Source organism: Stegostoma tigrinum, chromosome 2 (assembly GCF_030684315.1).
Source record: "Stegostoma tigrinum isolate sSteTig4 chromosome 2, sSteTig4.hap1, whole genome shotgun sequence".
NCBI classification, from domain to species: Eukaryota; Metazoa; Chordata; class Chondrichthyes; order Orectolobiformes; family Stegostomatidae; genus Stegostoma; species Stegostoma tigrinum.
The window spans coordinates 70,066,615-70,083,570 of NC_081355.1; the positions used below are offsets into that span (position 1 = coordinate 70,066,615).

Genomic DNA, 16,956 nt, shown 5'->3' on the forward strand with positions numbered 1-16,956 from the left:
TTTTTTCTCTAGTTTCTTGGAGACCAAAACTGAATGCAGTATTCAAGGTGTACTGTGACTAAAGCACCCTACAATATATTCATTCTGTGATTATTCTTCCATTGACTTAGGTTCCAATTTTCTGGTAAAATACTGGATATATACACATGAAAGTTAAGTTTCTAAGGCAAATTTGTAGCCAAAATGTATGGATTGACTAACACTTGGAAAGACTGAAGTTCACTCTTTCCCATTGTCCTATTTTATAACAGAGTTACCAGGTTGGAGACCGTTCCTACCAGGCCTGATCCCAAAGGTGGCAGAAGAAGATACAGCATGCACCAGTATGTTGTTACTTTGACATCACATGATGATGTGCGTAGGCATGAGGAGCTGAGCAGATATGCTTAAAGGAGCAAGTTTGATTTCAACCTAGGATACTGAGTACAAAGAGTTTGGTTTATTTGAAGAAGAGCCACAGGTTGACTTTTACAAGAAATTGACTGTTACTCGAGGATATACATTAATTGAAATCACTACTGGCTTTGTTGTTTGCATCTGTGCATTGGCAGAATATATTGATTGAATCTAGTAAAATATCTAAGTGTCATTCAACTTTCTCATTCACTATTTTAACATCAGACTAGGGATTTCATCTATCATCCCCTTCCACAGGCTACGTGCAAGTTTTACACAATGTCAGTCTCTTTGTTGTGGGGCTAAAAGATTATTCTCTGTTGTGCTTGGCATCATTTGTTATATTACATCCCTTATTTCTCTTTGCTCATCTGATCTCCTTTAAGTCTGCTTCTACAATTCCTTAAGTAAGTCACTTTCCCTTTTTGCATGATTTGCTCAGGTCATTTCCCCTTCCTATTGCAACATGAATTTGTCTGCTAATCCATTTCAATTCATATTGCTCAGTTTGAGCTGATTAGTTTTGGAATATACTTATCCAGCATACTCTACTATGTTGCTCAGATTGCCGTTAATTTGTTTCTACTTTTGCTCAGAGGTTGCTGAAAATATTCACAGGTAGTAGACATACATTTAATTATTTCTTAAAAACCAAATGAACTGTGGATGCTGTAAATCTGGAACAAAATCACAAGTTGCTGGAAATGCTCAGCAAGCCTGTCAGCATCTGTGACAAGAAGACAGAGTTAACATTTCAGGACCGGTGACCTTTCCTCAGAACTCCGTCACCGAAACCAAAATGTAAACTCTGATTTTATTCTTCACAGACCCTGCCACACCTGCTGAGCTTTTTTCCAGCAACTTCTATTTTCATTATTTCTTGCTTCGAACAGAAAATAACATTTCCAAACTCCTTTATCTAATTTCACATTCTGTTTTTTATAAAGTGGTCTTCAATTAGGAGGGGGAAATAATTAGCAGGATAGAGTAAGTGAATAAACTCAATAGAAAATGTTATAATAGCAGGTTAGAACAGAGAAAAGAAAGTACATTAAAGGGAGGTTACAAAAAGCATAATTATGGGATAGAATGGGCATAATTTTGGTATACAACACAGGAAAATGGATTACACAAACTGAGGTGTTCTGGTGCACTAATTTTCAAAAAAAAAAGGAACAGAAAAACATTTCTTACAGCATGTTTGCATTACAGCTTATAAACTATTTGTCTTTATCACAGACTTAATGGAACCAGTTTAATCATGCTGAACTTATAAAATACAGATCAGTTTTATTTTTCTTAAACTATAATTCATTAACATTCTAAGTGAATGTTCGCAGGTCTGCCCATTAAAAACATCTGTTTCTTGAGGAACTAATCTCTCAGGAATGCAATGGTAATATTTAGCATGTAATTATAATTTTACAGTCTACCAGAGGAAATTAAAAGACATGCTTACAGAATCCATGGGACAAATGCCAAGTCTGGAAGGTTTACCGATCCTTCATTCTTACAGATTAATTATGGTAATGTTCAAACTGTTTAAGTCTTTTGAGTGTTTTTATCATTAGTGAAAACTCTAGTGCAGATGGTAGAATAGATATGCATCAGGAATGAAGTACAATTGATTAGAAAGGAAATATTTTTGATACAGAACTAATTGCAATCAAGGAAACCAGCATTCAGTATGCAACATTTATCACAGGAATCACAGAATCCCTACAATGTGGAAGCAGGCCATTTGGCCCACTGAGTCCACACTGACCCTCCAGTGTTCCACCCAGACTTACATCCCCTATCCTATCCCTGTAACCCTGCATTTCCCATGGCCAATCCACCTACCTGCACATCTTTGCTCCACAGTAAGAAGGCTGAGCACCTGGAGGAAACCTGTATAGACATGGGGAAAATGTGCAGACTCCACACAGACAGTCACCCGAGGGTGGAATCAAACCCAAGTCCCTGACACTGAGGCAACAGTGCTAACCACTGAGCCACTGTGCTGATCGCTCAAGTCATGCTCCAACTCTTGCCAAATATACAATATTCTGGCTCGATATTGGCATTCCATTTCTAGAAATACTCACTTTGCTCCAGTATGCAAAACCAAATAAAAGATACAGTACCAGCAGAGAATCAAATACATAAAATTGCAGGAGAACCATTATCTCTACTTTTATTTCTTAAACTGCAGGCATTTATTCTAATCCCAACTGTCATAGTGTCACTATAACCCATCATATCAATCCTTCACAATTGTATGCCAAATTTTGCTTTGAATATGTGACAGCCTTTCCCTTGTTTGTTGCTTATGTTTAAATATTCCATGTTGCAAGAACTCCCTGTGAAAAGAATACCAACAACATTCTTTCTCAGGAAGCAACTTTCGTTGCATTTTGGATTTTCTCTTCACTTTTTTTGGCCCCATCTAATTTGAAGATGTTACACCGCTACGGTTACTGAGTGACTGATTGTAAGTATTGCTGGTAAGAACAGTAGTTGTTCATCTCCAGCTGCCTAAAAGGCGGCTGTGGGGAACCTTAAAGCAGTGTATTCCATGAGGTGTAAGTGTATACATAATGCACTCAGGCATGAGGTTCTAGGATTTTCACACAGATTTTCATCTGCAGGGGCAATATGCTCCTGCCAAGTTCTGACGGAATCTGATATTCACACATATTCACATTCTAATATGGGGTTGCATTTTTCACAACGTAAAGCACTTGAGAGGCAATTAAGCATTTTTGATCTCAAGTTTCATGGCCACGGGTCAGAACCCCAAAGTATATGGACATTTTAAGCTGTAATTCCAGTATGTATTTTTTAAAAGAGGGCTGATACAGCTGAAAATGACAGGATGTAAATGAAGTGGCCGTCTGGATAAAGAACATCACATTTAAAAATGCAAAAGGAAGTTCAAATCACAACCCTTCAAACAGGCAAGACTGGACAGTGATCTCTTATTAAGATGTAATTAGGGACTGATGACCCTTTGCTCAACAGCAGCACATCCCCTGCAAATCACGTCCCAAACTACAGACAAATCATGTGTTTTCTCATATGAACAGTAAGCAAAGACAGGGGTTAGAAAAGCAATTTTTTACTTCTACTGGAGTGTAATAGTATGACTAAATGTTCTTATGTGTACCAGCCTATGTTCAAGGGTTAACATGCTGTGAAGATCACAGTTAAAGAATTGGCCCCGAGTCACTCCTGTTGAGGATAAAAGGGACTTTCTCACTTTAAGTATTCTAAGTTAGCTACTACAAAGCTGGGCAGAAGGAAACAGGACAGGGAAGGGACTCTCAATCACCATAAAGGCTGGAACTCAGTCATGGTTGAATGAAGTCAGAACAACAGAATCTCAATCAACCTGCAACACTGATGGTATTAAAATCAACTACAAACATCAATGCTACCAGTAACCACCACTGCAGCCACCACAACATTCAATTATTCATTCTTTGTGAACATCTTGGAAGGTATTCCATATGCCTTTTTCTTCAAACTTTATCTTTTTGAGCTCACCTCTTATTTTTAACCTGTGTACGTGTGTCCATCACCAATTCCTTTCATGTTTAGTAATTAGTATATTTACTCCCTAATAACTCAAGAAAGCCTGAATAGTCTTCTAATAAAACAGGCTTATTTTAAAACGTAAGTTAGTTTGGGCTTAGGAGAAAACATATCCACAAGGGAAGTGATCCTCTATAAATTAACCTTGTCACATCAACAGGATGAGTGAATAAGACATGGAAGCTGGTTTATCTCTCTTCATGTGGGAGCATTACAATTCAGGATATCCTGTCTGGAGTCATAAACTCAGGGAACTGCACCTATGGTCCAAGCATAACAGTTTTCAACTTAGTAGATAGGAACAATTTATTGGCTTGGAATAGGATGCTTGAGCTTGAATGCTTATTTTAGCCCACTGGAGGGAGGATCATTGGGAAACCATCTCAATTCCTCAATAGGCACCCAATGCTATTTAAGAGCAATCAGACCTGTTATCACGTTATACATAATTAACTCAATGGTAAAAGAAGGATTCTTCATGCCACGAACGGAGGCCCACCAGGAGCTCTACATTATTGCCACCAGCGGTTTTTGTTGCTGATAATTTAGTAAGGTCTTCACTGAGTTATTGCTAGAGGCAGATTAGTTGAGCTGGTTGCAGGCCTAAGGGAACACAGGAACAGGAGAAGGCCATTCATCCCCTTGAGACTGTTCCACCATTCAATGAGAATATGACTGATCTGTGGCCGAACTCAATATAACTGCCTTTGGATCATATCCCTTCATACCTTTACTGAACAAAAACACAACTCTCTCAGATTTAAACCTAACAACTGATCAACCGTTGCTTGTGGGGAAGGTGTCACAGGCTTGGCTGGTGCTACATGGAGGAGAATCGAATGCAAAGGTGAGCAGGGTGGTTCTCAGCCTTCACCCAATGCTGGGCTCCTCCATCAGGCACAAAATGGCATTGAAAAGAGGGACACCCCCCCCCCCGCCCCCATCCCTATTGACCCTGACAGCATTTATCAGGAAGACCTCAGGAAATACGTGACCTGTGCAAATTTGGGAGAATACCTGAACCATCACAAAATTCCAGTGGGTTCAGAGAAAATTGCCATAAACTGATTTAAATAAAATGCCAACTTATCCTGGGGAGGTGGGTTCCCAAATATTAGTCCATTTCTCCCACTGACAAGATGAGAGTCAGTTATCCCACTGGAGAACGAGTAACAAAGCCCATTAACATTTATTACTTTTTGGGGAAGAGAGTTCAACATTTTACCAATGCTTATTTTAACTTCTCCAATGAACTGAACGGCTCTAATTTAATGTGTTTTTGTTCCAGACTTTCCCCTTAGCAGAACAAGCCTAGCTATATCTGTCCTTTCAATTCCCAAAAAAACTTAATCAAAATTTGCATTTAATCTTCTGTATTCCAGGAAACATGAGAATGGCTGATGTGATCTCTTTTTATAATTTGTCACCATATACTCTGCTAACAGTTTGGTGAATCTGTGTTGCATTCCTTCCAAGGTAAATAGATCCTTCCTAAGGTGTCCAGAAATGTACAAATCATTCTGGATGTGATCTAATCTGGGCTTTGTATTGCTGTAACTAACTTTTCTGGTCTTTATTTTCTATAACACTCTGGTCCGAAAGACAAATACTCTATTAGCACTTATGTTTAATTGCTGCATCTGACTATAATTTTATATCTTGAACTCTGGCTTTTTGCATTTTTAAAGATTCCCACATCTGTCCTACTGTGGCCCAAAATGGATAGTCTCACACTAAGCCATGTTGAAATCCATCTTCCACAGTTTAAACTACTCACTTAAACTAACAGTATTTTTGTTCAATGTACTTTCATGTGATGTGGGCATCAGCGATTAGGCCAGCATTTGTTGCTCATCGCCAGTAATGATTGAAGAGGTGGGGGTGGGAGAGTCACCTTCTTGAATCACTACAGTCACGTGGTGTAGGTGCACTCATGGTTAGTTCCAGGATTCTGAATCAGCAGAGAGGAGTCATAGTGTGCGCGAAATGTTCTCTGTTTCCCTTTTCACAGACAACGCCAGGCTTGTTGAGATTCTCCAACACATTCAGTTGATGTAGAATATCACAGGATATAATTTCAAGTTTGGATGGTGTATGGTTAGGAGGGTATATCAGGTGGTAGTGTTCCCATATAGCTGCTGCCCCAGTTCCTCTAGCATGTTGAGTTATTGCGGTGCTCATCGAAGATAGTACACATTAGTGCCATTGTATGTCAATGGTGGGAGTGAAAAGTGAAGGTTTTAGACAGGGTGCCAATCAAGCCGGCTGCTTTGTCTTATACAGTATCAAATTTCTTGACTGTGTTGGAACAGTTCTCCAAGCATGTGTGGAGTATTTCGTCAGACTCTGCGAAGTTGTGCCTCCAGGGAGTGAGGAGCTGAGTTATTTGCTGAGGATTCCCAGCCTTCTACATACCCTCATCATCACAGTATTTTGCTGGCAAGTCCAGTTCAGTTTCTAGTCAGTGATAACACACAATGTTGATAATGAGGAAATTCAGCATTGTCAATTATTTTGAATGTCAATGGGCAGTGACTGGATTCTTTGTTGTTGAAGATGGTCATGGCCTGGCTCTTGGACAGTCTGTCTTTCTTATTATTAGCCCGAACAGAAATGAACTGTTGAAAATTAAGTCCTTTTGGTATTCACAATATTAGAAATATCTTTATGCCTCAAAAATAAATTAAGCTTATGGTTTTGCTATAGAATAATTTTTGCATTAGAATAATTTCCCCGCACTAAAATCTCTTTCAAATTATGATCTTCACAATCAACTTCTAGATCAATTTGCAGAAAGAAAAATTGCAGGAAATTCATCAAACCATTTAGAAACATGCTGTAATTACTCACAAATATGCTATTTCAGGAGATTTTCAGTTGAATGTAAAGACATAACCAGAAGATTAATTTAAGGATTTCTCCACTCAGGCATATAGCCAGTTTATTGACTAAAGGAGCAGATGAGGTCTTTAACCTCAAAAATAAACTCACACCAAGAACTAGATAACAGCAGGAACTCTTATTAGCATGGATGAATGGTTGTTCAGCCAACAGGAAATCATGAGTTGAGCTAAATGAGTTTTTGCAAAATAAAAACCGAAAGAACTGCTGATGCTGTAAATCAGGAACAAAAACAAAGTTGCTGGAAAACCTCAGGTCTGGAAGCTTCTGTGAAGAAAAAAAAATCCAGAGTTAACATTTCGGGTCTGGTGATCCTTCCTCAGAACTCACTTCCGGGAGGAGCATTCTGTGGAAAGGTCTCCGGACCCGAAACATTATCTCTGATATTTTTCTTCGCAGATGCTGCCAGACCTGCTGAGCTTTTCCAGCAACTTGGTTTTTGTTGTTGTAAATGAGTTTTTGGGTTGGCAAGCTGTCACTGGTGAGGGGCCACTGGGATTAGTGCTGGGTCTCAACTAAATGCAATCTATATGAATGATTTGGATGAAGGGGCCAAATGTTTGGTGGCTACTTTTGCCAGATTTACAGAAAAGTACATTAAACGAGGAAAGAGAGTTTGAGAAAGGCTATAGAGAGATTAAGTGAGTCAGCAAAAATCTACAGATAGACTATAAAGTAGGTAACTCTGAACTTGCTCATATTGGCAGACCAGAAAGGGACAGTGACAGACAAGAAAGACAAGTGGAATGTTGTTGCTTCTTGCAAACAGAATGGAAATTAAAAGTAGAGACATTTTGCTGCTGGTATGCGTACTGTTTTGGCTTTCTTTATTGGGGAAAAAAAATGACAACGGCTTGAGGCACAGTTCAGGTAAGACTCAGGATTCATTTCTGGAAATTAGGTTTATCCTACGAGGAAGGGTTGAACGGGTGAGATCTATACTCATTGGAGTTTAGAAAACAGAGATGACCTTGAGGAGATTGGATAGGATGATAACCAGATGATATTTCTTTTGGGGCTACCAAAACTGGAGAGCATAGTTTATGAAGACTCCCAATGTGCCAGTCATCAACTCCAGTTACACATTTCAGCACAGATGAGAATCAGGTAAAATTTCCCCTTGATGTAATGTACTGTCCATGAACTCCTGATAGGGGCACAAACTCATCTTAAGTGATCTGAAATACCAAAACCAAGCTTGTCTATTTAAATAGACCTCCATTTTAGTTACTGAAGTGCAGTATGTCTGAAATGTAATGTCAGCCAGTATCATAACCATCTAGATTTACATTTAACAGGAGCTCTGCTCGCTGGCATCGGCAAGTCACTTTGACTACACAACTCTTGAAGAGACCGCTGACATCAAAGGAGAATGTTATATGCTGGCTTTAACATTTGCATTCTTACCAGAGAGATCCACAGATAGTATAGTTACCGAAATCAATTTTTGGACAGCTCACGAAGGCTATGCTGTGCATAGATATCAAAGGCAATCAGCTGATGGATGAGTTTTTCTAGCATGATTGTGTCAATATAAGAAAGGACAACGTTGAAGCATGGGTACTGGTCAGGTGAAGGAGGATGGAGGGTGGTCATCTCCATATCCAGATCAAAAATCAACACTCATAATAACGTGCACATGGATGATTATAAGTCTCAGCAAAACCACAAAGAGCTTGCACTGTGATTTTGTTGATGTTATAAACTGATCATAGAAAGTTTGAGCCAAAATCTACCTGTATTATTTTCACTGGGAAAGGAATGGAAATCTTTTTAACTGCAGACCATCTGACCTTGCTGACAGAAACCGTAGCAAGGAAGAATTGACAAAAGAAAACTGAAGTGGGCAGTTGAGAGGTTGTATATTTAGCATTCTGCACAACAATTAAGGCAAATTGGGGCCTTTCAATCATTTGCTAGTTTCTACGGTCCGCTGGGGGACTGAACTTATTTTATTATGGCAGGGAGTGGATAATTAAATATTGCTTGTCTGAATCATCATAACATAATAGAATAACATTCATATCATATGGATGTGAATTTGCTCGCTGAGCTGGAAGGTCAGTTTTCAGATGTTTCGTCACCATTCAAGGTAACATCTCCGGTGAAGAGCTGGTGTTATGTTCCGCTTTCTATTTATCTGTTTGGGTTTCCTTGGGTTGGTGATGTCTTTTCCTGCGTTGGTGATGTCATTGCCTGTTCTTTTTCTCAAAGGATGGTAGATTGGCTCCAAATCAATGTGTTTGTTGATGGAGTTCCGGTTGGAATGCCATGCTTCTAGGAATTCTTGTGCGTGTCTCTGTTAGGCTTGTCCTAGGATGGATGTGTTGTCCCAATCAAAATGGTGTCCTTCCTCATCTGTATGTAAGGATACTAGTGATAGTGGATCATGTCTTTTTGTGGCTAACTGATGTTCATGTATCCTGGTGGCTAGCTTCCTGCCCATTTGTCCAATGTAATGTTTGTCACAGTTCTTGCAAGGTATTTTGTAAATGACGTTTGTTTTGCTTGTTGTCTGTATAGGGTCTTTTAAGTTCATTAGCTGCTTTTTTAGTGTGTTGGTGGGTTTGTGGTCTACCATGATGCCACAAACGAAGCTGCATTAGAACATTATTTCAACGAGCCGCCACACACTGCAGCACAGAGGAACTACGAAGAGTAGAAGAAAATCACCTATACAGCATATTCAAAAAGAACGGGTACCCTATGAACACAGTCCGCCGATTTCTCAGCAACAAACCCAAAGAAACAGACAAAACGTGCTCAGAAACCATAACCACTCTTCCCCACAAAGACATTTCGGAAATGACTGCCAGACTACTCAGGCCTCTTGGCATCAGGGTAGCCCACAAACCCACCAACACACTAAAACAATGTAATAAAATGTGAGGCTGGATGAACACAGCAGACCCAGCAGCATCTCAGGAGCAAAATGCTCCTGAGATGCTGCTGGGCCTGCTGTGTTCATCCAGCCTCACATTTTATTATCTTGGATTCTCCAGCATCTGCAGTTCCCATTATCACTAACACACTAAAACAGCAGCTAATGAACTTAAAAGACCCTATACAGAAAACAAGCAAAACAAATGTCATCTACAAAATACCTTGCAAGAACTGTGACAAACACTACATTGGACAAATGGGCAGAAAGCTAGCCACCAGGATACACGAACATCAATTAGCCACAAAAAGACATGACCCACTATCACTAGTATCCTTACATACAGATGAGGAAGGACACTACCTTGATTGGGACAACACATCCATCCTAGGACAAGCCTAACAGAGACACGCACAAGAATTCCTAGAAGCATGGCATTCCAACCGGAACTCCATCAACAAACACATTGATTTGGAACCCATCTACCATCCTCTGAGAAAAAGAACAGGAAGTGATATCACCAATGCAGGAAATGAAATCACCAACCCAAGGAAACCTAAACAGATAGATAGAAAGCGGGATATAACACCAGCGCTTCATCGGAGGCTCATTGATGATGTTACCTAGAATGGTGACGAAATGTCTGAAAACTAACCTTCCAGCTCAGCGAGCAAACTCACATCCAGAACCTCAACCTGAGCTACAAATCTTCTCAAAACTCACTATTCATATCATATAGTAAATACCAAGCAGAAATCATAGCTTTAGTCAAACATAGAATACCGCCCAATATTCCTGCATTGATAACTCAGGGGGTCATGATTTTCTTCTCAGAAGTATAAAGCGAGATGTGGAACTGGTACTGCCATTGTTGCCCTGCCTTAATTGGTCTGGAGATTCAACTATCCACAGGGAAGACAGGAGGATGATGCTTGAATAAACAGGTTCAAAGGCCCACTTCAACTTGCAATAAAAATGTCCATTCCTCCTAAGGAACCAAAGCAAAGTATTCAGATGGCCTTAAATCTACAGAAATTTAATTAAGTGCCCTATAATTCTACACTTCCTTGTCTTTCATTATCACTTTAAGAAAATGCCTCGCCAGCATTTTTTGTAACAGCTGGAAGTTATTGAGTAGCCCATAAAATTGCCCAAACTAACAGACGCTTCAAACCAGTGTTAAGGGAGTAAGCACATGTAAAATGTACAGACAGTTGGTGCAGATGTTTGTAGCCAAGAGCTTATTAAACTTTCCAATGAAACAAACTGACCTCAAAATTTCTAAAACAGCAGACATCTGTGATGAAAACATAAAAGCAATGAAAAAGTTTAAACATTTATATATGATTATCAAGATAGGATACCTACTCAACAGTGCGGAATTAACTCTACCTCAATAATTGAACACAGGCATAGAAGCAGACCACTCAGCCCCTTGAGCCTCTTCTGCCAGTCATTAACATCATGTCTGATCTACAGCCTAAGCCATATACCTGCCTTTGGCCCACATCCCTTCAGAACTTTGCTTAACAAAAAGCTTTGCTTAACCTCAGATCTAAAAATAACAACTGATGCAAATAGAAGTACTTCTTAACACCTCTCCTGCATAGTCTAATCCTAATGATCTGGTATTGTGGTCTAGTTGTAGAATCCCCAACCAATGAAAATAGTTTATCTACCTTGTGTTTTCCTGTCAATATATTGAAGGCATTTGTATTAGATTAACTTTTTTCAAAATTCATCGAAAGGCTTTTTATATTTACAAATCAGCAGAAGTAGTAATCTAGCAAACACATTAGTTAATGGCTCGATATGTAGGAACATAGGCCAAGAAGTAGGCCATTCAGCATATTGAATCATAGGTCATAGAATCCCTACAGTGTGGAAAAAGGCCGTTCGACTCAACAAGTCCACACTACCCCTCCAAAGAGCATCCCACCCAGACGAATTCCCCTACCCCTGCATTTCCCATGTCTAACCCAAACATCGCTGGACACAACGGGCAATTCATGGGTATAACCAATCCACCCTAACCTGCACATCTTTGGACTCTGGGAGGAAACTGCAGCACCCAGTGGAAACCCACACCGACAAGGGGAGAATGTGCAAACCCTACACAGACAGTCGCCCGAGGCTGGAATCAAACCCAGGTACCCGGTGCTGTGAGGCAGCAGTGCTAACCACTGAGCCACTGTACCACCCCATCTGCTACACCATTCAGTCAAATCATGGCTAATCATCTATCTCAATGATACTTTCCTGCATCATCTCCAAAACCCATAATGTCATTAAGTTTCCAGAATTCAATCAATTTCTGTCTTGAATATGCCCAATGACTAGGATTTCACATGCCTCAGGGGCAGTGAATTCCAAAGGTTCCCCACGCTCAGAGAAGAAATTTCTTCTCAACTCTGTTGTTATACTGAGATGATGCCTCTTAGTCACCGTGTCACAGCTTGTAAGAACTTTGCAAGTTTCAACAAAGCCACCCCTCATTCTCAGGAATACGGACCCAATTTCCTCAATCTCTCCTCCTAAGGCAGGGACTACCTGGTGAACATCCATTGTACACCTTTTATGCCCAGAACATCCCTTGTTAGATAAAGAGACCAAAACTGTACACACATTGTACACCTATTCACGGTGCGGTATATCTTCCAAAAATAACACTTATGATATACCTTAATGAACAAATAAAAACTCATGCTACAGCATTTCTTGACGAACATGTAAGAAGGTAAAACCATTTTTTAAAAACTCTTGCTGCCTTCAACACGCACTTTATGCTTGATGCAGCTCGTGTAAAATCCAATAGCTCCTAAGGTCTGTCAACCTGCCTGAAAATTGAAAGATTTATGGATGATTGCCTTTCAACATGCCGAAGAACACTGTCAACTATCCTTGAATGGGAGGTTCCATTTCTAGGCCCTTTCTCTCCTCAGAATCTTAAATGAAAATGGCCAAAGATAGGAACAGAGGTAGAACTTCTAGAATACTGCTTCGACCCAATTTTACTTTCAGTCCCACCTCCACTTGGTCCCAATTAGAACAATGAAACTCTAGCCTACCACATATGACCAGAAAAGGAAAATGCAAAATTGAAAGCTGCAGCAAACAGCGTATATTGCCAAATGACTGATACTAAAAAGGAGAATTTAAATCTGACACTTATTCACTGTCAAGTTGTCACTGGCAATGATCGAAAGGTAATAATTGGTTAGCAAAATATCATGCAGTATCTTGATGCAAAGGCAACATAATTTAACAAGAAAATATTTCCAATACTTTCTTCCATGTGAAGACACTGTTTAAATTTACAGCCCATTGAAGGAAGCAAAATAACAATGCTATCACATTGCTGTGTTATTTTGATAGGTTACTGTCTTCCTTACTAACACAATACCAGAGCAAAAAGAAAAGATCCCTACCTGGGTATGATTCAACAGCAGCCTATAAATGAAGATATTTTTTCTCTTTGCTTCCTTTGCCAGTTCTTTGAAGTTGATGAAATCTTCCATTTGAACACAGGGAAATGATATTTCCAAGTCGTTCAGATGCACCTATAGCGAAAAAGATCTAAAAATTATATTTGCAAATACTTTTGTCATAAGTCAATAAAAAGGAATAGAGGCCAAAACTCCTGAATTATTACCACTGGAGGTAAATCCGGAACATGGTTATGACCTCTAATACTGAAACTAATGGCCCAGACTTTGTATTGACAACAAAATCTGTCATTCATTGTCAATAAGCCTCTAAAACTGTTAACATATGTGCAGTTAAGTGCAGAATTTTCGACCTTATAGAACCATGGGAACAGCAGTAAAGCATATAGCCTCTCAAGCCGGTCCCAGTACTCAATGAGATCATGGCTGATCCATGACTTAACTCCACATATCTGCCTTTAATCTGTATCCCATAATACCCTTTCTTAAACAAAACTTTTTCAACTCAGATTTAAAGTGAACAACTAATTCAGAATCCACCGCCATCTGTGGATGAGAGTTCCAAACATCTACTGACCATTGCATGTAAAACGCTCCTAACCTCTTCCCTAAACAATCTGGCCCTAATTCTCAGACTATACATCCTAGCTGTACAATCCTCAATCAGGAGAAATAGTTTATCTTTGTCAACCTGCCTATATGAAAAATATCTCACACAACATACTACAGCATCAATATAATCAAACGAAGAACTGCGGATGCTGAAAATCTGAAATAAAAGCGGAAATTGCTGGTGAAACTCAGTAGATCTGTCAGCGTCTGTGGAGACAAAGCAGAGTTAGTTTTGAGTCCAGTGATCCTTCTTCGGCACGGATAGCAGTTGGAAAATAAGTTATTTATGCTGAAGACGAGGTGGAGAGGTGAACAGCTAGATGAAGACAGATATGAGAGTGTGACTACACTTTTCAAAAAGAGTGGCAATAAATAGATTTTGATTCCAAGATGTTAGATATTGACTTCCTGACATTGTGGCATCAGATTCAGATTTCATGGCAGATATTTTTCTGGAAAATAATTTGGTGTAAAAAGCCTGAAAATTAGAGAAATATATCCCTTGAAGCTACCTGCTTGTCCACTGCTTCAGCTAGGAATGATTAGATGGTCTAATGAGAATGAAAATACAGCCAACAAATGTGTTTTTTCAAATTTTTTTTTCCCATCTGCCCAAAATGTGGAGGTGAAAACTTCAACTATTTACCTACTAATTCCATCAAATTTTCATCTTCATTGCTCTATCACATGACTTTTATCTGTATTCCCAATTATCATTAATTTGTTTTTATTCATCCATGGGACAAGGGCATTGCTGGCCAAGGCAGCATTTATTGCCCATCCCTAATTGCCCAGAGGGCAGTTAGGAGTCAACCACATTGCTGTGGGTCTGGTGTCACATGTCAGCCAGGCCAGGCAAGGATGACAGTTTCCTTCCCTAAAGGACATTAGTGAAAGAGATGGGCTTTTTCTGACAATCAACAATGAATTCATGGTCATCCATAGCACCATTAATTCCAGATTTCTACTGAGTTGAAATTCCACCATCTGCTGTTGTGGGATTTGAACCAGAGTTCCCTAAACATCACCTATGTCTCTGGGTTAACAGTCCAGCGATAACAACACTGGCCATCCCTTCCCCAAGTGATGTAAATTGCAATATGAATGTAAATTGCTCTCAAATTTCCTTGCTGACCAAGGGCACCTCATCCATTTTTAGGTGCTTAGCTCCATTTCTTAATTGATTAATGCATAAAAGTGAATGCAAGTCAAACTCCGCAACTGGAAATATCTTTTGTACTTCCAGCTTTAAAAAAAAGAGACATTTCAGAAAGTCACAGATAAATTCACTCTGGAAATATTTGCTAAACAAATAATTACGTTGGAATTTCTCTTCCCCATTCATGGCCCTTAGGAGGAATAAATGTCAACTTTTATATCATTCTCAAAACAACATATATACACTACTTGTCTGTTAACGCATTTGTTGCAATCCAACAGTTTCAAGACTATTTATTTTACCATTTCTATCATTCTAATGACTGAGCAGTATTATTGACCTGACAACCTTCACATCCTGTGCCACTATGTCAACATTTAAAGCAGCTATTGAAGTTCACGAACTGAGAAGAGTCGGCACTGCTGCTGGCTCCACCGAGTTTGTAGCAGCAGATAATCAGAGATTTGTACATAGAGAGATTTGGGACAGTGTGCCTAGACACGAGTGCATATTTAACACCGAAGCGATAATACAGAATACATTTCCCTCCTACTGAATGACAACAGTTAGATTAAACAGCCAAAAGGTGCCTTAAAGAATTTATTCCAATCTTCTACTTATTGAGAAGAATTTACATTGGTGTCCTTGAGGTTCCATGATGACTGTAAGGAAGAAAGACATGTAGAGGGTCATGCCTCAGTCAAACAATAATAGTCAGTCAGTTATTAAACTAACAAAAGTCGAAACAAGCTTTTATGGGAAGTATGCCTACATGTTGAAACAACTTCTAAAGGATTGGTATTGCATCATAAAAGAATGTCTAAAATAAAATGCAACTAAGTTAAGTGCAGGAAAGAATAATAGATGGGAAATCAGACACAATGAAATAATAATTCTTCTGGCAGCAAAGCTAAGAATTTTATTTTAGAAAATCTTTAAGAAGAAAATTAAAGCTATTGTGCATCCGCTGTTCCCATTGTGGAAACCAAGCAGAGGCTTGGGGACCGCTTTGCAAAAGACCTACACTCGGTTCGCAATAAACAGCTGCACCTCCCAGTCGTGAACCACTTCAACTCCCCCTCCCATTCTGCAGATGACATGTCCATCCTGGCCCTCCTGCAGTGCCACAACGATGGCACCCGAAGTTTGCAGGAACAGCAACTCATATTCTACTTGGGAACCCTGCAGCCCATTGGTATCAATGTAGACTTCACAAGCTTCAAAACCTCCCCTCCCCCTACTGTATCCCAAAACCAGCCCAGCATGTCCCCACCTCCCTAACCTGTCCTTCCTCCCACCTATCCCCTCCTCCCACCTCAAGCCACACCCCCATTTCCTACCTACTAACCTCATCCTGCCCCCTTGACCTGTCCCTCCTCCATGGACTGACCTATGTCCTCCCTACCTCCCCGTCCTCCCTACCTACACTCACCTTTAATGGCTCCATCCCCGCCTCTTTGACCAGTCTATCACCTCTCCACCTATCATTTGTCTATCCATCTTCTGTCCACCTTCCCATCTTCTATCCACCTCCCCCTCTCTCTATTTATTTCAGAATCCCCTTCCCCTCCCGCATTTCTGAAGAAGGCTCTATGCCCAAAACGTCAGCTTTCCTGGTCCTACCAAGCTGCTCAGCCTCCTGTGTTCATTCAGCTCTACACCTTGTTATCGCTAATAAAAGGCAACTTTCTAAACACAATAATCACACAATCATATAAATATATACTTTACACATGCAGATATCAGTGTACAGATAATAAGGGTTGACAGCACAATATACATTCACCCTTATGAAACTCTACTGTCTGCCATGTGGAAATTAACTACTCACTGTGACTTGCTGTTTTCTGTTTGCAAGCCATCTTATTATTCAATGAGCCATAATTTCCTTAGCAAGCCTTTAGTGTGGTACATAATGTGAAATCTCATCATAACATTCTATGTTATTAGAGCAAACTCAAACTTCCTGTTACTGACTTTTAATC

The 16,956-nt window shown here is 39.7% G+C and overlaps 1 protein-coding gene across 4 annotated transcripts in view; it reads right to left on the reverse strand.

The window, feature by feature from the left end:
• crppa (CDP-L-ribitol pyrophosphorylase A) overlaps positions 1 to 16,956 on the reverse strand; it is a 262,350-nt gene that overhangs the window by 122,741 nt on the left and 122,653 nt on the right. For 3 of the 4 annotated variants that reach the window (XM_048559491.2, XM_048559486.2, XM_059641668.1), the window contains exon 9: positions 13,183 to 13,314. In XM_048559491.2, coding sequence (XP_048415448.2) covers positions 13,183 to 13,314 — 132 coding nt within the window. Of the gene's footprint in view, positions 1 to 13,182; positions 13,315 to 16,956 lie in introns of those variants that run through there. The other variant, XR_009443129.1, reaches the window with a different exon arrangement.